This window comes from Armigeres subalbatus, chromosome 1 (assembly GCF_024139115.2).
Source record: "Armigeres subalbatus isolate Guangzhou_Male chromosome 1, GZ_Asu_2, whole genome shotgun sequence".
Taxonomy (NCBI): Eukaryota; Metazoa; Arthropoda; class Insecta; order Diptera; family Culicidae; genus Armigeres; species Armigeres subalbatus.
In genome coordinates this window covers 296,122,412-296,142,915 of record NC_085139.1, presented here as the reverse complement: position 1 = coordinate 296,142,915, position 20,504 = coordinate 296,122,412, and the positions used below count along the sequence as shown (strand labels likewise).

The 20,504-nt window shown below is 35.4% G+C and overlaps 1 protein-coding gene across 2 annotated transcripts in view; it reads left to right on the top strand.

The window, feature by feature from the left end:
- LOC134207766 (cytosolic purine 5'-nucleotidase) overlaps nt 1–20,504 on the top strand; it is a 158,524-nt gene that overhangs the window by 14,457 nt on the left and 123,563 nt on the right. For both annotated transcript variants that reach the window (XM_062683641.1, XM_062683640.1), the window contains one exon: nt 6,478–6,787. In XM_062683641.1, coding sequence (XP_062539625.1) covers nt 6,678–6,787 — 110 coding nt within the window. In that variant the 5' untranslated portion in view covers nt 6,478–6,677. The remainder of the gene's footprint in view (nt 1–6,477; nt 6,788–20,504) is intronic.

The window sequence follows — 20,504 nt, the reverse complement described above, 5'->3', positions numbered from 1 at the left end:
TCGTCAGAAATTGTTCCAATTTCGTCAGAAATTGTTCCATTTTCGTCAAAAGTTGTTCAAATTAATTTTGTCAAAAATTGTTTCAATTTCGTCAAAAAAATTCGTTAGAAATTGTTGCAATTTCGTCAAAATTATTCAATTTCGTCAAAATTGTTTCCAACTTCGTCAGAAATTGTTCTGATTTCTTCAGAAATTGTTCCAATTTCGTCAGAAATTGTTCCAATTTCGTCAGAAATTGTTCCGATTTTGTTAAAATTGTTCTAATTTCATCAGAATTTTTTTCCAATTTCACCAATTTGCTCCAATTTCGTCAGAAATTGTTTCAATTTCGTCAGAAATTGTTCCAATTTTGTCAGAAATTGTTCCAATTTCGTCAGAAATTGTTCCAATTTTGTCGAAAATTGTTCCAATTTCGTTAGAAATTGTTCCAATTTCGTCAGAAGTTGTTCCAATTTCAATTTCGTCATTGTTCCAGTTTCGTAATAAAAATGTTTCAATTTCGTCAAAAAAATTCGTTAGAAATTGTTGCAATTTCGTCAAAAATTGTTCCAATTTCGTCAGAAATTGTTCCATTTTCGTCAAAAGTTGTTCAAATTAATTTCGTCAAAAATTGTTTCAATTTCGTCAAAAAAATTCGTCAAAAATTGTTTTAATTTCGTCAATTTCTCCAATTTGCTCCAATTTCGTTAGTTTGTCAAAAATGGTTCCAAGTCCATAATAAATTGTTCTAATTTCGTCAAAAAATTGTTTCAATTTCGTTAGAAATTGTTCTAATTTCGTTATAAATTGTTCCGATTTTGTCAGAAATTGTTTCCATTTCGTCCGAAATTGTTCCAACTTCGTCAGAAATTTTTCTACTTTCGTCTGAAATTGTTTCAGTTACGTCATAAATGGTGTCAATTTCAGAATACCACAGTAGATCTCGGCACAGCAGCGGTTAAGAAACACAGAGTGCCTAACAAATAAAGAAAGGAAAAAAAATGGTTCTAATTTCGTTAGAAATTGTTGCAATTTCGTCAAAAATTGTTCCAATTTCGTCAGAAATTGTTCCAATTTCGTCAGAAATTGTTCCAATTTCGTCAGAAATTGTTCCAATTTCGTCAGAAATTGTTCCAATTTCGTCAGAAATTGTTCCAATTTCGTCAGAAATTGTTCCAATTTCGTCAGAAATTGTTCCAATTTCGTCAGAAATTGTTCCAATTTCGTCAGAAATTGTTCCAATTTCGTCAGAAATTGTTCCAATTTCGTCAAAAATTGTTCCAATTTCGTCAAAAATTGTTCTAATTTCATCAGAAATTTTTTCCAATTTCACCAATTTGCTCCAATTTCGTCAGATTTTTTTTTCCAATTTCTCCAATTTGCTCCAATTTCGTCAGAAATTGTTTCAATTTCGTCAGAAATTGTTCCAATTTTGTCAGAAATTGTTCCAATTTTGTCAGAAATTGTTCCAATTTCGTTAGAAATTGTTTTAATTTCGTCAGAAATTGTTTCAATTTCAATTTCGTCATTGTTCCAATTTCGTCAAAAAATTGTTTCAATTTCGTCAAAAAATTGTTGCAATTTCGTCAGAAATTGTTCCATTTTCGTCAAAAGTTGTTCAAATTAATTTTGTCAAAAATTGTTTCAATTTCGTCAAAAAAAATTCGTTAGAAATTGTTGCAATTTCGTCAAAAATTGTTCTAATTTCATCAGAATTTTTTTTCCAATTTCACCAATTTGCTCCAATTTCGTCAGAAATTTTTTCCAATTTCTCCAATTTGCTCCAATTTCGTCAGAAATTGTTTCAATTTCGTCAGAAATTGTTCCAATTTTGTCAGAAATTGTTCCAATTTTGTCAGAAATTGTTCCAATTTCGTTAGAAATTGTTTTAATTTCGTCAGAAATTGTTTCAATTTCAATTTCGTCATTGTTCCAATTTCGTCAAAAAATTGTTTCAATTTCGTCAAAAAATTGTTGCAATTTCGTCAGAAATTGTTCCAATTTCGTCAGAAATTGTTCCATTTTCGTCAAAAGTTGTTCAAATTAATTTTGTCAAAAATTGTTTCAATTTCGTCAAAAAAAATTCGTTAGAAATTGTTGCATTCCAATTTCGTCAAAAATTGTTCCAATTTCGTCAGAAATTGTTCCAATTTTGTCAGAAATTGTTTCAATTTCGTCAGAAATTGTTCCAATTTCGTCAGAAATTGTTCCAATTTTGTCAAAAATTGTTCTAATTTCATCAGAATTTTTTTTCCAATTTCACCAATTTGCTCCAATTTCGTCAGAAATTTTTTCCAATTTCTCCAATTTGCTCCAATTTCGTCAGAAATTGTTTCAATTTCGTCAGAAATTGTTCCAATTTTGTCAGAAATTGTTCCAATTTTGTCAGAAATTGTTCCAATTTCGTTAGAAATTGTTTTAATTTCGTCAGAAATTGTTCCAATTTCAATTTCGTCATTGTTCCAGTTTCGTAATAAAATTGTTTCAATTTCGTCAAAAAATTGTTGCAATTTCGTCAGAAATTGTTCCAATTTCGTCAGAAATTGTTCCATTTTCGTCAAAAGTTGTTCAAATTAATTTCGTCAAAAATTGTTTCAATTTCGTCAAAAAAATACGTCAAAAATTGTTTTAATTTCGTCAATTTCTCCAATTTGCTCCAATTTTGTTAGTTTGTCAAAAATGGTTCCAAGTCCATAATAAATTGTTCTAATTTCGTCAAAAAATTGTTTCAATTTCGTTAGAAATTGTTCCAATTTCGTTATAAATTGTTCCGATTTTGTCAAAAATTGTTTTAATATCGTCAGAAATTGTTTCCATTTCGTCCGAAATTGTTCCAACTTCGTCAGAAATTTTTCTACTTTCGTCTGAAATTGTTTCAGTTACGTCATAAATGGTGTCAATTTCAGAATACCACAGTAGATCTCGGCACAGCAGCGGTTAAGAAACACAGAGTGCCTAACAAATAAAGAAAGGAAAAAAAATGGTTCTAATTTCGTTAGAAATTGTTGCAATTTCGTCAAAAATTGTTCCAATTTCGTCAGAAATTGTTCCAATTTCGTCAGAAATTGTTCCAATTTCGTCAGAAATTGTTCCAATTTCGTCAGAAATTGTTCCAATTTCGTCAGAAATTGTTCCAATTTCGTCAAAAATTGTTCCAATTTCGTCAAAAATTGTTCTAATTTCATCAGAAATTTTTTCCAATTTCACCAATTTGCTCCAATTTCGTCAGAAATTTTTTCCAATTTCTCCAATTTGCTCCAATTTCGTCAGAAATTGTTTCAATTTCGTCAGAAATTGTTTCAATTTCGTCAGAAATTGTTCCAATTTTGTCAGAAATTGTTTCAATTTCGTCAGAAATTGTTTCAATTTCGTCAGAAATTGTTTCAATTTCGTCAGAAATTGTTTCAATTTCGTCATTGTTCCAATTTCGTCAAAAAATTGTTCCAATTTCTTCAAAAAATTGTTTCAATTTCGTCAGAAATTGTTCCAATTTCGTCAGAAATTGTTCCAATTTCGTCAGAAATTGTTCCATTTTCGTCAAAAGTTGTTCAAATTAATTTCGTCAAAAATTGTTTCAATTTCGTCAAAAAAATTCGTTAGAAATTGTTGCAATTTCGTCAAAAATTGTTCCAATTTCGTCAGAAATTGTTCCAATTTCGTCAGAAATTGTTCCAATTTCGTCAGAAATTGTTCCAATTTCGTCAGAAATTGTTCCAATTTCGTCAGAAATTGTTCCAATTTTGTCAAAAATTGTTCTAATTTCATCAGAATTTTTTTTCCAATTTCACCAATTTGCTCCAATTTCGTCAGAATTTTTTTCCAATTTCTCCAATTTGCTCCAATTTCGTCAGAAATTGTTTCAATTTCGTCAGAAATTGTTCCAATTTTGTCAGAAATTGTTCCAATTTTGTCAGAAATTGTTCCAATTTCGTTAGAAATTGTTTTAATTTCGTCAGAAATTGTTTCAATTTCAATTTCGTCATTGTTCCAATTTCGTCAAAAAATTGTTGCAATTTCGTCAGAAATTGTTCCAATTTCGTCAGAAATTGTTCCATTTTCGTCAAAAGTTGTTCAAATTAATTTCGTCAAAAATTGTTTCAATTTCGTCAAAAAAAATCGTTAGAAATTGTTGCAATTTCGTCAAAAATTGTTCCAATTTCGTCAAAAATTGTTCCAATTTTGTCAGAAATTGTTCCAATTTTGTCAGAAATTGTTTCAATTTCGTCAGAAATTGTTCCAATTTCGTCAGAAATTGTTCCAATTTCGTCAGAAATTGTTCCAATTTCGTCAGAAATTGTTCCAATTTCGTCAGAAATTGTTCCAATTTCGTCAGAAATTGTTCCAATTTCGTCAGAAATTGTTCCAATTTCGTCAGAAATTGTTTCAATTTCGTCAGAAATTGTTCCAATTTCGTCAGAAATTGTTCCAATTTCGTCAGAAATTGTTCCAATTTCGTCAGAAATTGTTCCAATTTCGTCAGAAATTGTTCCAATTTCGTCAGAAATTGTTCCAATTTCGTCAGAAATTGTTCCAATTTTGTCAAAAATTGTTCTAATTTCATCAGAATTTTTTTTCCAATTTCACCAATTTGCTCCAATTTTGTCAGAAATTTTTTCCAATTTCTCCAATTTGCTCCAATTTCGTCAGAAATTGTTTCAATTTCGTCAGAAATTGTTCCAATTTTGTCCGAAATTGTTCCAATTTCGTCAGAAATTGTTTTAATTTCGTCAGAAATTGTTTCAATTTCTCCAATTTGCTCCAATTTCGTTAGTTTGTCAAAAATGGTTCCAAGTCAATAATAAATTGTTCTAATTTCGTCTGAAATTGTTTCAATTTCGTCAGAAATTGTTTCAATTTCGTCAGAAATTGTTCCAATTTCGTCAAAAAATTGTTCCAATTTCGTCAGAAATTGTTCAAATTAATTTCGTCAAAAATTGTTCAAATTAATTTCGTCAAAAAATTGTTTCAATTTCGTTAGAAATTGTTCCAATTTCGTTAGAAATTGTTCCGATTTTGTCAAAAATTGTTTTAATATCGTCAGAAATTGTTTCCATTTCGTCAGAAATTGTTTCCATTTCGTCAGAAATTGTTCCAACTTCGTCAGAATTTTTTCTACTTTCGTCTGAAATTGTTTCAGTTACGTCATAAATGGTTCCAATTTCAGAATACCACAGTAGATCTCGGCACAGTAGCGGTTAAGAAACACAGAGTGCCTAACAAATAAAGAAAGGAAAAAAAATGGTTCCAATTTCGTCAGAAATTGTTCCCATTTCGTCAGAAATTGTTTCAATTGTGTAAGAAATTATTCCAATTTTGTCAGATTTTTTTCCGATTTCGTCAAAATTGTTCCCGTTTCGTCAGAATTCTTCCAATTTCGTCAAAAATTGTTCCAATTTTGTCAAAAATTGTTCCAATTTCGTCAGAAATTGTTCCAATCTCAACATAAAATGTTCCAATTTCGTCAAAATTGTTCCATTTTCTTCAGAATTGTTCGAATTTCGTTAGAAATTTTTCTAATTTCGTCTGTTTCGTCATAATTGTTCCAATTTTGTCAAAACGTGTTACAATTTCGGCGGAAATTGGTCCAGTTTTGTCAATAATGGTTTCAATTTTGTCAGAAATATTTGTTCCCATTTCGTCAGAAATTATTCCAATTTCGTTTGAAATTGTTTTAATTTTGTCAAAAATGTTGTCAATGTTATTTGTTTTTTTTTCGTCATATTGTCGTTTGTAAATGTTTGGTTTTTGCCAACAATTGTTCGAGAAATTCTTCCATTTTCGAATAAAAATTCTTCCAGTTTTTAAAATAATTCTCTTTAAATTCGTGAGAATCTTTTCGTATTTCAAATGTATTTTTCGAAAATTCTTTGTCGTTTTAAAAAAAAAATTCTTCATGTTTCGAAGGAAATTCCTCGTATATTGAAAAAAAAACTTTAATTCGCGATTTTATCAATTTCACATTTTGATTTTTTAGAATTTTGTTTTTCAAGTTTTTTATCCAATCAAATATTTTTTTGAATCTATTATTCTTTTTTGATTTTTCAACATCTCTATAACCTTCTATTGAATACGGTTAGTTGTACAAAAATACTAAACCACAAATATTTCACTCTTCAAAGGTATACGAGCGAAAACACGGAGGAACAAAATATTACTCAATTTTCGAAAGGCGGTCTCGGGCATAAGAGGGTTAATTTACAAAATTTGTTATCGTTGTATGTAGCATCCCTCTCTCGGGTGTCCTAAACCAATCCTTGAAAAAATACTGCGGACATGTTTCCATCCCCATGAAAATTAGCTCTGCCCCTTCGTGACCCAACAATAGCAATCAGTTCCTGAATTGCAAACGACCAGCATTACCCATCTATTTACAAATCAGTTTTCAACCTCCATCAACCTTTCATCGCACTCGGAATCAATTCATTAGAATCAAAAGTTTGGCCCTACCCCCAATCACGGTTTGCTATTCTTCCGGGCCGTCGCCCCTCTCCATTGCAGCCCCACCATCAATCACCGTCCCGTGCCGGCGAACCTTTTTCAGCGGGACCCACCCGAACCGTCCGGCAGCCGTAACCGTCGAAACGTTACCGGGCTGGACCCCTACCGCGCAACGACGCCATTTTACGTCACCCTTCGCAGCATTTATCAATCGTCGTCGTAGGCACTTTTCATCGCCGCCGCCGTCATCATCAATCAGAATGTTCTTCGATGCCGGAATGGAGCTTCCGTCGCCGCTGGGAGTGGATCAGGCCGGAAACCCGTGCGTCGATCCGCTGGTGAAGAAGTACTACCGGAAGGCCGAGCACAGGTGAGTGGAAGCGTCTTCTTTCGCTATTTGTCATCTGTTTATTATGGGACAACTGATCGATACAAGGGTTAAATGAGTTCGCACGGAGCAATTTTTCCATGAATTTCTTTTAGATGTGGGTTCGTCTGGAGTGTGATTTGAATTCTTCCTAGAATTCAGTCCACTCAAGTCGAGTCTGCAAAGTATCTGCAAACATTACAAAGTGGTGGAATTATCAAGAACAAGAACGATTTGTGTATGTTCACTTCATATTTCATTACAAGGAAAAATGTTGTGTTAAAACTGAAAAATCATCATGAAGAACCGACTTATTAACACTCAACAGTCTTTTGATGTAAATTGTGCATACTTTAAAGTTTTTTATTTTCATATTTTTATTTTTTATGTTTTTGCCTTTCTCGTACAACAAAGTTGTACCGAAAGGCTATCATTTCACTTCAAAATCGAACTTTTTATAGAAGTCTCGGAGACCCAAATGTCTGTCTGTCCGTGTGCATGTGTGTGTGTGTGTGTGTGTGTGTATGTACCTGTGTGTGTGCACGTGAAAATCGAAAAACATTTGCCACTTTTTCATATTTAGCATTAGCATTAGCATTAGCATTGTTACGGTGTAATTCGTAGATTGGACACTAGTGATACTCATGTTTTACTTTTGAGATCCTTATCTAGAATGCTATCAGAAATCAAGAAGGGGAGTGGTCCTTGATTCCAGTCTCAAATAAAAATAACAAAAGCATGAGGATTACTACTCCTGGCCACGCCCATCTTCACCGTAACTAGGGAGAGGAAGGAAGTGTTGATGTAGTACTTACTTAACGAGAGGCCACCGACTTAGCGACACCCTCATAAGTACCACGGAGTTGGATAATGAGGAAGGTAATTGTTGGGTCAGGATTTGCCTGTAGCTGGCAATGTAACCGTGGTAGATCTTACCCCGTAACACAGGCCTGGTAGCGGGTCACTTTTTAGTGACTTGGTCACTTTTTTCGGGCTAGTCACTAAAAAGTCTCTTTTTTCGACCTCAAGTCACTAAAGTCACTTTTTCTCGCAAAAAGTCACTAATTTCAACTATTTTGAAACTATTGACTAAGATTTTTTTTATAAAGCTTTATGTATCCATCGGAAGATGTTTTGTTTATGGCGGAAATAAAATTACGGATCTTGGAAAAATGATCACTCAGAACCATCGCCAGCCATTTAATTTAATTCGCTGCTCCTATTGGCATTTCACCAGTAGCTAATTGAAGATGTTTTATGTCACAGTTTATAAATTGGTATACAGTCATGCAAGCAGGAGACCTGTCGATTTAGTTTTTTTTAACTCAAACTTTATGCAGTAGGGGAAGGTGGGAAGACTTGATTCCTTGGGAGACTTGATTGTCCACTGTTTTACCAAAAACTAAACTGCCCATGATCGCATATTTGTAACACTCGCATTTTTGTTCATTTTATAAAAAGCCTGTGAATCGTTCAGAATGCTCAATTTAATGGATCTAATCCCACAACAGTAAAATAGGATTTACTATCTTGCTTATCTGTGGTAAGCTGGAAATTATTGATTTTGTGGGGAGGATTTACAAAATCAATCGAAATGCTTATGTTACAAATATGCGATCATGGACAGTAAAGTTGTATTGTTATAGCGTATTTTTATAATAGATCCTCTATGATCGTTATGTGGCGAGTTTTTTTTAATTGACAACCTTATTTACTCTATTATTTACTGTGTTTTGTTCCTCCAGAAAATAATTTTAGTGGCCACGCAAAATTAGAACAACTTCTTCCAATAATGACCAAATGCTATCATTTTTTCACAGCACAAATCCATAAATATGCTAAATGATCTTCACTGATAAAAATGCCATCATTCCACCACAATTTCAGGATATTTGAATTTTGAGTTGTTGCCTCAATTTGAGGAGACTTCATCCCTCATTAGGCATCCATATAAAATTTTGTCTAAAAAATTCAAGAAAATACAATTTGTTCTCAAGCGGCTTTTTTGTAGATGTTGACAGATGTAATGAAGGGTTCGCTCTAAACAAATATTTATTGAGTAGATATCATAGAAAGACGATCAAGTCTCCCCACTTTTGAAGATTGCATGCGCTGTCGAATTCCATAGCAAAAATCGTTTATGAATACGCACATCAAGTCGGAAAATCTGCGTATTTTGAAGTAAAAATATTTAAAACTTCAGAGAGCATGGTCCTCATTACAAGCAGGAGGTCGAGCGTTCAATCCCAGGCTCGTTGTACATGAATCTTCATAATTTTTGTATCGTTTTCTACCAAAACGATCCTACTGTTCCTGTCGCACTAAAAATTCCAAAAACATCCTTACATATCGTTAGAGTTCTCTGCCTCGTTCTTAAGTAGGCAGCTAATCCAATGATCGTAATTTTTACTTATTCTCAGAGAATGCTCATTCACGCAGATATTCGCCGAGAAATAATTTTCAGGAAAGAAAAACAGGTGTTAAGAGTGATAACCATATTTCGATCACTTTCAGTGGCGTAAAAATTTGATTTGCTTGCAGACTACTCATAGTTTTGAGTTGTTGAGTTGTGTGTATTGAGTAAAATTTCCGTGGGGTTAGAAGAGAGAGCAATAATTTTACTTAGTCACTGAGTAGATAAAAGTTACCGAGTACAATTTTAATTTTTCTTCTGAGCTCGTTCTAAGAGAAAAAAGTGGTGAGTGATAGATGTTTTCCGCCACAAATTACGAAAAAAATATTCTCCTTCGACCCAAAAACGCTTGATTTCGTCTCATCGAACTTGCAATTGAAATTGGAAGTCACTATTTGGTCACTTTTTCTGCAACTGAAAGTCATTATTTGGTCCCTTTTTTCGACAGCTTTGGTCACTAAATTCACTATTTTGAGTGGCTTCGGTCGCTACCAGCCCTGGTAACACACCACGTAAAGGTGTCTACCCAGCATTACGGGTAAAGAACATTTGCCACTTTTTCATATAGTCATTTTCTCGCAACAAGTTACATTCGACGGGGGACAAACCCTAGTTGATCACCATTGAATATAATGAAGAAAATGGTGTGTTGAACCATATACGGTTGGTTGGTTGTTTGCCTTATAGCGTTTGCGTGAGCCGCAATGTAGGCAATTATTTATGATGTGTATCACACTAAGGCAAAACCAAGGGATTGAATCGAGGAAGGCATCGTCACCGCTAGGTGGATTAATCTGGAGTTTTGTATATTAATATTTCTATGTTTTTATTTTTATTTCATTTGTTTAACATTAGAATTTTGAACTTTTTGACTATTAGAAGTTTAGATTCCCTACCTTTTAAAATTTTAGATTTGCGAATTTTAGTTTAAATCAATATCCTAAAATTCAAGATATAAAAATCTAAAAAAATATTCACCGTCGACCAATAACAGCTGAGTTGATGGATGCCCCCACCAGGGGTAGTACGCTGCTGATGTCATATTAGAAATTTAGAGACAGTACTCGTCGAAAACCCTTCCCCACGTGATGGCATATCAAATCAAATCACCTTCTGTTTGCCAGTGGAGATATATCAGCTTCCACACTGATATTGTTCCTTCCCCCTTTATACGGGAGCTTGGCAGAAGGAAGGTCGTGTGATATGTGCCATCACAAATATTGCCCTTCGCTCGCTTTCAAATCGACTTCTATAAAAACATTCTTCATGCCTGCCGTATCCTAACGGAAGTATCAATTATATACTTTCGCCTCTAATTCTATCATGAACATGTACGTCTATGTTTGGAAGATGATATTAGCATTTCCATATCATCATGAAAACATGTTTATCAAACTTGTACACAAGTGCGAAAAAACAAAATCGGATAGGCAGCCCCCATCGAGAACTGATAATAAAACGCTCATTTTTTTGTTAAGGACCATATTTTTTTCGCACAACTGTGTAAAACAAGTTGAAATGTATCAACAGAACCAGTCAACAGAGTCATGTCCATAAAGGGCCACTGGTAGAATCTGAGTTTTGTACAAAACCCTTAGCTGGCGGTGGATTGTCATCGGAAGACCCGTGGAAGCGTGAGATTGGAACTTGTGAGGAACAGAGCTGTGTAGGTCACTCCTTCCCAGATGTCAACTCACCATTTCTCAGTCCAAGTGTGTATGTGCGTGCGCAAAATAATCTCACTCGTTTTTCAGGCACTTATCTTTAACCGATTTGCCCGCAACAAGTTGCATCAAACTCGGAATCTTGTCCTATGGGCTTCGGAGTTATGGCCAAAATATATTTTTTACAAGAGGCATTCCACGGGGGCATGTCAGTCGATCCTGAGCGACCATTTCGAAAATATTTGAAACTCTGCACAGTTTTTCAATTTCATCTAAATCGTCATTTTTCGATATCAAATCTTCATATTGAGTCACGACTAACTTCTCAAAAGGGTGTATGTGAAAATGGTTCAAAAATATTTAAAAAGCTGCACAGCAAAAACGGAATGTTCGATTGTTATGATTTTTTCAGCAAAGTTAGACAACTAAATGGTGATTCTTAAGAAAATGTGCACAGTAGTAAAACAATTTTTTTTGCCTTTAAAAATATCATTTTGTCACAAAAACTCAAATATCTCAAAACCCTATCTTTTTCGAACGTAATTTTTTTAGGAAAACGGTCCATTATATTAGCTATCTACCATAAAAATTTGGTGATGGTAAACTAATAAACAAAAAAGTTATGACATTTCAAACATTTCACAATTTTCACATTTAGTGAAAAAATTTTTTCTGTGTAAGTTATTTCGAGAATTGCAGTTTGATGCAGATTTTATTGTTAAGGGACGTGATTTAAACAAGTTGTTTTCATGATATTTTGATTTAATTATTCATAGCATCTATAAGAAACTTAGACACGATCCAGTGTTGTGATCAAAAGTATTGATAGTGTCATAATTTTCATTGCACGTGACTGGCGAAAAATTCTTTTAATAGTGTTGAAACCTGTTGATAATAACGTTGATAGAAACATATCAGAAATGTTATTTTTAAGACAAAAGCTGCAAAATCAAAGATTTATATACACGTGTACGTCTATAGTTTACCTGCAAAAATATACCTCTTAGAGAATAGACTTTATGATCGGGAGGAAACGGGTATCTTCAACAACAACAAATGCATGATAGGTACATACCATGACAATGCTCACGAAAAGCAAAAAATTACTACTACTAAGGTTGTTAAAGATCTTATAGTAATTTTTTCTTCAGTCAAGCAAATGACACCAAACTAGTCAGTAAAAACTTAAAAGTGATTTTGTTTATTGAAATATTACGAACAACATGAGTAGCCGCTTTCTCAACTGTTGTAGGCCGTTTGATGGAAAAAGTGTTCAAAAGAGTTACGAAATCTCACCGAAAGCACCATAGATAAACTGAAAGCGACTGGTTATGCTCCAATGTCCACATTGAATACAAATTTACGCATTTGCACGTCCTGCCGTCTAAACGTTGACAAAAGAGCAATCTGTATATCATCGGTTGAGCAGAGCGCAGGAAGTTCGAAAACGACAGCAACTGAGGAATTGCCAGATGTATCGACAACAACTGAGGAATTACCAGAAGTATTAAGTGCTGAGAGCCTTGCCACCGTACCATCAGCGAAATCTGTTTCAACAAATCAATCGGAAGATGAGTGTATCCAAAAGGTCAACATCGAACGCTTTAACGAGGGCATAGCTGGGATAAAAGTGACTCCGATTAAATGGAGTAAGATGGACTACGTTTATTACCCGGAGAAAAAATACCGTGAAATAAACGAAGCTGTACGAAGAAACCTCTTCAAATTAGGACCTGATGATATGGAAAATACAGACTACGATGAGGTAATTATAAATATGAAGGAAAGGTTCTCGAATGCAGCCACGACAAGGAAAGAAAAATTATTGATTTTGTCGATGCTGCCAAGTTCGTGGTCTATTCAGGATGCCATTGATGAGTTCAAAACCAATAGAAATACAGTAAAAGAGGCAAAACAATTGAAGAATAACTATCTTTCAACCAAAAATACTAGGTCTAGTACTGCATTAACAGATGAGACAAAAGAAATAGTAGTTCAATATTTTGAAGATGATGAAGTAAGTCGAGCTATGCCTGGTCAAAAAGATTATGTATCAGTAAAATAAGATGGAAAGCGTCAAGCAATCCAAAAACGATTAATGATGACGACTTTGAAAGAAGCGTACACACGCTTCAAGGAAATTCACGATAATATTAAAATAGGTTTTTCCTCATTTGCAAGCCTTCGGCCAAGGCAATGTAAGCTTCTTTCCAATTCAGGAACACATAATGTGTGTATGTGCACAACCCATGAGAATATTAATCTTATTTTACATAGTTTGGAAAGAATCAATTTAACAAAGGATATTAAAATGTTAACTGGTAGTCTTTTGTGTGAAAATACAACATCAAATTGCTATCTACGATCTTGTTCGGATTGTCCAGATTCTTCATCATTGGAAAATACTTTATTCGCTGAGTTTGAAGAAAAATATATTGATCAGTTATCATTTGAGCAATGGGTGACCACGGATAGGTGTGACATAGAAACTATTGTAAAACCTGTAGATGAGTTTGTGTCATATTGCTTGAAATTAGAAAGTTTAATCCCTCACGATTTCATTAAAACAGAACAATCCAGCTTTTAAAAAATACGAAAATACATTACAAAATGGTGAATTTTTAGTCATTTGTGATTTTTCTGAAAATTACAGCTTTGTATTGCAAGATGAAGTGCAGTCCCATCACTGGAACGTACAACAAGCTACAATTCATCCATTCGTTATTTATTTTAATGGAAGTACGCAAATTGAACACTTAAGTTTTATTATAATTTCCGAAGATTTAAGACACGATTCAGTATCCGTAAACTTGTTCATTGAAAAATGATTAACTTTTTACGCGTTGATAAGCATAAAGAAGTCAAAAAGATATATTTCATGTCTGATGGAGCAGCGTCGCAGTACAAAAATCGTAAGAATTTTTCGAGCCTATGTCAATTTAAATCAATGTACGGAATTGATGCAGAATGTGATGCTATTGGAGGAACAATAAAGCGCATGGCCACAAGAGCAAGTTTAGCCAAAGAACGTGAGCATCCAATTAAAACTGCGAAAGAACTTTTTGATTGGGCAAATCGTAGAAAAGAAAAAGATTTAACCAAATTATCATTTTGTTTTACTACTACTGAAGAGTACGAAATAAAGGCTTCAGAGCTCAGCGAGCAATTTAATAACGCGAAAACGATCCAAGGAACCCAAAAATTTCACTGTTTCATTCCATTGTCGGAAAATAAAATTAAAGCAAAACTATACTCAAACTGTGCTGATAATAATTCAAAAGTGTTTTGAATTCTTTGAAAAAAATTTGAATAAAAATAAATAAAAAATAAGTATTAATAAACTGTTTTCATGATATCATAACCCATACCAAAATTCAAACCCAAAACTCTTAGAGTTTCTATAACAACATTGTGTAACTGCCACATTTAATTTAATACTTAGGATAATATTAATTCATTTTTATTTATTTATACATATAATATTTATACATATAATATACATAATATCGATGAATACATAAATATGGAATATCATACAAACAACTTGTTTAACTCACGCAAGGCCCTTAACAATAAAATCAGCATCAAACTGCGATTCTTGAAAAAAAAAAAAATACACGGAAATTTTTTTTTTTACTATATGTGAAAATTGTGAAATGTTTGAAATGTCATAACTTTTTTGTTTATTAGTTTACCATCACCAAATTTTTATGGTAGATAGCTAATATAATGGACCGTTTTCCCTAAAAAAATTACGTTCGAAAAAAGATAGGGTTTTGAGATATTTGAGTTTTTGTGACAAAATAATATTTTCAAACGCAAAAAATTTTTTTAACCATGTACATTTTCTTAAGAATCATCATTTAGTTGTAACTTTGTTGAAAAAATCATAACAATCGAACATTCCGTTTTTGCTGTGCAGCTTTTTAAATATTTTTGAACCATTTTCACATACACCCTTTTGAAAAGTTAGTCGTGACTCAATATGAAGATTTGATATCGAAAAATGACGATTTAGATGAAATTGAAAAACTGTGCAAAGTTTCAACTCAATAGAAAATCATGAATTAAAAATTTTCTTAAATTTTGATGCTGTTGCTTGGAATCGCTCAAGAGAAATTCTCACTCACCTTTTGGGCACTTACTCTTAGCTGATTTACTCGCAACAAATTGCATTCAACGCAGAATCTTGTCCCATTGTTTTCTATTGAAAATTGGCCGGGTCGGAGTAGTTTTTTTTTACATTTCAAAAGTGCGTAGAAATTACTCACTCGAAAAAAACGAGAAAGGCACCATCATCGCTAGGTGGATTAATCTGGCTTTTCAACTTTAAAAAGCCTGATTAAAATTATATAAGCCTTTTATCAGCTCTCAATTTTGTTGGGTCTAGACTTTATTGGACATGAGAATAAATGCTGCATAATTGTAAAGAAAATAATTGTCATATGAACTTGGCTAAAAATATTTATTTCCGACAACAGCTAGATAAATCTAGACTTTCAGGGAAAATGCCATCGGCGTGGTAAAAAATATTCGGCGGCGTGGACAATTTTCATACATTAATTTTTGACGGCGACGGCGGCGCACAGGTCTAATCAGAACCAATTTTCAGATCGAAATCCCCATACAAACTTCAAATCAAATGCCGCAGCATGCAATAAGCGATTGAGCTGAAATGTTGAGAGATTGGTTTTCTCACCCAAAGACACAATTCTGGATGGTGCCTCGTGGAATTTGACAACATTTTTTTCCTGGGCTAGTTTAATGTACTATAATACACTATAGTTTGTTTTAACCTCACACGGAAATAATTAAAACTAAAGCGCAAGTAAAAATTCACTGCTCGCGTCAGCTGCTTGCTGTCGACTGATTTTTTTATTGATTAAAATAAATTAAAACATTATTTCATAGAAAGCCGTTGCACATAGGGGAAAAGGGGGTCCCATGGGAGCGGGCCATTTGGCATAAAGTCATTTGGCATAAAGCCATTTGGCATAAGGTCATTTGGCATAAATGCCATTTGGCATAACGGTCATTTGGCATAACGGACATTTGGCATAATTGTGACCAGCGTCAAAAGTAACGTTCTTTTGGCATAACGGACATTTGGCATAACTTTTCATTGCGTTCGCTGAATGGTGACTCAGTGGTGCGGGAAACACCCCGGAATAGTAAATATATTACCCGTCGATAACAATATTAAAAAGACATTATCCTCTCGTGGAAAGAATGCATTTGCAATGCAATGCAAAAGTAGGCGCATGTCCGGATTAGAGCAATGGTAGATGTAATCCCTTCTTCAAAAGTAGGCGTGTGGCCGTATTATGGCAATGAAAGATGTGATCCCTTCTTTAAAAGTAGGTGCTTGCCCGGATTATGGCAATGGAGGATATGATCTCTTCTTTAAAAGTAGGCGCTTGCCTGGATTTAGGTCATGGTGGGTGAAGTGATAAGAAGTGGCTTGCATGGATTGAAGAAGAAGCAAGAAGTGGCTTGCCCGGATTGAGGCAATGGTGGATGTGATATCTTCTTTAAAAGAAGGCGCATTCCCGGATTGAGGCAATGGTGGATGTAATCCCTTCTTTAAAAATAGGCGGTTGCACGGATTATGGCAATGGAGGGGTTTGATTCGTTCTTTAAAAGTGAGCGCTTGCCCGGATTGAAGCAATGATAGATGTCATCCTTTCTTTAAAAGTAGGTGTGTGGCACGAATTGTGGCAATGGTAGATGTGATCCCTTCTTTTAAAGTAGGCCCTGCCCGAATTATGGCAAATGGTGGATGTGACTCCTTCTTTTATAAGTAGGCGTTTTCCGGGAATAAATCAATGGTAGATGTGATCTCTTCCCCGAGTAGCACAATTCAGATTGATTTGGTTGCAATAACTCATATGACTTGATTGTTTTCAGTAACTCGTCTATAACAAGTGTGTTGCTTAAGTTTTTAAAGTTAGGCGCTTGTCCGGATTAAGGCAATGGTGGATTTGATCCGGTCTTAAGGCGCATGCCCGGATTGAAGCAATGGTGGATGTAATCCCTACTTTAAAAGTAGGCATGTGGCCGGAATAAGTCAATGATGGATGTGATCCCTCCCTCGGAAGTAATTCTGCCGTTTTGTTATTTCATTCTTCCGGAAAATATCTACCATCAGTCTAAATTTATCAGAAAACAGCCTCGACCTACTTTATCTACGCTAAACATTACATGAAATATCCCTTTCGCTTTCACAGTTCAAAATTATGCCAAATGGCGTTATGCCAAATGACCCAGACCCGGGTCCCATAGCGTACTTTGGCTACACGTTCGCCTTACAAGCGGATGGTCATGGGTTCGATTCCCAGCCCCTCCTCCAAACCCTCGTCGGTCGCCGGATCCGCAGCCCATACGGTGGCGTTTGGGGTACACGCCTTACCGTCACGGCTGCCTGATGACGACTGACAACTTGTTCTTCTCGAAGGCATTCCTCCATTGTTACCCGGATTAATGGCAACCGAACAATGCAACGATTATTGGATGCACGGCATGGACAAACGGACACAATGGACTCACGATGAGATGGACTGGCAACGACAACAATAAATGCATAATGGAAATCTAAAAATAGATTCTGTGTGGATTCTGTACAGCAGAATACCATAGTAGATCTCGGCACAGTAGTATTATCATCAGAATGTTTTATTACTTTCTGTGGAAAATTTTGCAATTATTTATTGTTAATTCGACATTGTTGTTTCAAAAGGGTTCAATCTGGCCACATCGGTCACAATCCGGGGACCTACGGAATGGCAATTTTCTAAATTGATTCAAAATAGGTCGTGCGACACCTCAAACTTCATGATTTCACAAAGCAATGATGGGAATGATATTTTTATGGTGCCTGGCCCACTCGGATTCAATCCGGCCACATCGGTCACAGTCCAGGGACCCAGGAATTCCACCGAAAATGTATACAGAAATTATACCGTAAATGAATTCACAATGGAATTTTCGGAGGAATTTCTATTAATTTCCATTAATTTTCTATTAATTTCCTGAAAGAAATTCCAGTGGAAACTTCAAGATTTCTACTGGGAGATCCTCCAGGAGTTTTTCCGAAAATTCCTCATGGAGTTCCTCCGGGAATTCCACCGGCAGTTCCTCAAAGAGTTCCTGCAGGATTTTCTCCGAGAATTATTCCGGTAGTTCTATCGGCAGATCCTACGGGGATACCTCTGAAAATTCTTCCGGGAATTTCTCCAGAATTTCCTCCGGGAATTTCTCCAGAATTTCCTCCGGGAATTCATTCAAGCTTTCTTTCTGGAATTCATTTAGGCTACTTCAGGAATTTGTATAGAAATTCCTCCAGAAGCTCCACCGAGAATTTCTCTGAGAGCTCCTCAATGAATTCTCCGAATGAATACCCCTAGAAAGGTTTCAGCTAGACGAGATTCGCCTATTAGATGAATTATCCAAGAATTTTTCCGAGAATTCTTCTGGCAGTTTCAGTGGCAGTTCCTTCGGGGGGTTCATTTGCAAATTTTCCCGGGATTTTTTTCAGAAATTCATCCGGAAGTTATTTCAAGAATTCCTCCGAGAGTTCCTCCGGGAATTCCATAGGCAATTCATCCGGGTGTTTATCCGGTAATTACTCCGGGAGTTCCACCAGTAGCTCGTCCAGGGAATCATGCAGGCTATTTTTCAGGAAATCATTTAGGCCTTCTTCAGAAATTTAGCTGGAAATTCCTCCCAAAGTTCTTCCAATAGTTTATCTGGGAGTTCCTCTAGGAATTATTCTAGGAGTTCCTCCTGAAATTCTTCCTAGAGTACTTACGGGAGCTACGGGAGTTCCTACGGGAATTCCTCCAGGAGATCCACCGGCAGTTTCTATGAGCATTCCTCCGGAAGTTTCTACGGGAGTTCCTTTGAGTGTTCCTCTAAGAAGGAACTCCTGGAGTAATTTCCAGAGGAGCTCCCGGAGGAATTTCTGAAGGAATTTCCGGAGAAATTATCAGAGGAATTTTCGGAGGAACTTCCGGTGGAACTTCTGGAGGAATTTCTTAAAGAACTATGGGATGAATTTCTAGAGTAACTCTCGTAAGAACTCCTGGATGAACTCCCAAATGAACTTCCGTAAGAATTCCAGGAGGAACTCCTGGAAGAATTCTCAAAGGATCTCCCGGAGGAACTCCCAGAGAAATTCTCCGAGGAACTTCTGGAGGATTTTGTAGATAAATTCCCAAAAAAAAGCCTGAATGAATTCCCGGAGGAGCTACTGCTGGAACTCCCGGAGGAATTTTCAGAGGAACAGCCGTTGGAATACCCGGAGTTGAATTTCTAGAGGAACTTCCGAAATCCCATTTCCCGTGAAATTCCTGCCATATATCCTCCAGGAATTCCCTGTGAAGTTCTTGGAGGGATTCCCGGAGGAACTTTTGGAAAAAAAAACACCTGGAGGAGCTCCCGGTGGAACTTCCACAAGCACTTCCGGAAGAATTCTCACAAGGAAGTCCTGAACTAATTCTTGGAGAAGTTCATGAAGGTATTTCTGGATATATATCTGAAGGAATTCCCGGAAAACACCTGGAGGAATAAATGCAGAAATTCCCAGATGAAATGCTGAAGAAATTACCGGATGAATTCCCGGAGGTTTGTTCTGAAGAAATTCCTGGAAGAACTCTTGGAAGATATCTTGGAGTAACTCTCAAATTAATATCCGAATGAAATTCTGGAGTAAATTTCTAGTGAAGTCCGGAAAGCATTCTAGGACAATTTCGCGGGTAAATTTCGGGATAAATTCCTGAAGCAATTCCTGGAGAAGTACCTGAAGCAATTCCCGGGAAAATACCTGGAAGAATTTCCGAGGAAATACATGGACGAATTCCTGGAGAAATTCCTAAAGAAATGTTTAATTGAATTCTTGAAGGACATTCTGAAGTAATAGCGGAAAGAATTCCAGAATGAAATCCTAGAGGATTTCGCTATTAAATTTATGGAGGTATTCCCGGAAGTTATCCTGGAGGAATTAAAGGAAGAGTTCCTGGAGGAATGTCCGTAGAAGTTCCTAGAAGAATTTCCGAAGGAATTTCATATAGATTTATAAGTGAGCAAAATCGGAGAATTTCCGTCATAAATTTCTGAAGAAACTTCTAGCGGAATTTTGTGAGGAAATTCCGTTTGTATTCTTGAAGGAACTCTCGAATGTGAGGGAACTCTCGAATGCCGGAGATTTTTGTGGAAGAATATCCAAAGAAATGTCGAGAAGAAAAGAAATTTTCAAGAAATTTCGTCATGAATTTCCTAAAAAACTAATTTAGTTAGGGGTTTCTAGATAAGGAGAAATTTCAATTACATGAGAAAGATTTTCGAACGATTTTCATAGGAATTTGTGGATAACTTTCCGTAGGAATTTAGAAGTTCCCAGGAGAGCTTCTAGAAGGATTTCAAGGAGAATTCTTGAGCCCGAAATTTTTCGAGTTGTTTTTCCCCAACCTGCCCCCTTTGGCTACGCCCTTGCACCATTTCCATCATTGCTTTGTAAAATCATGAAGTTTGAGGTGTCGCACGACCTATTTTGGATCAATTTAGACAATGGCCATTCCGTAGGACCCCGGATTGTGACCGATGTGGCCAGATTGAGTCCGAGTTGACCAGGAATCCCAAAAATATC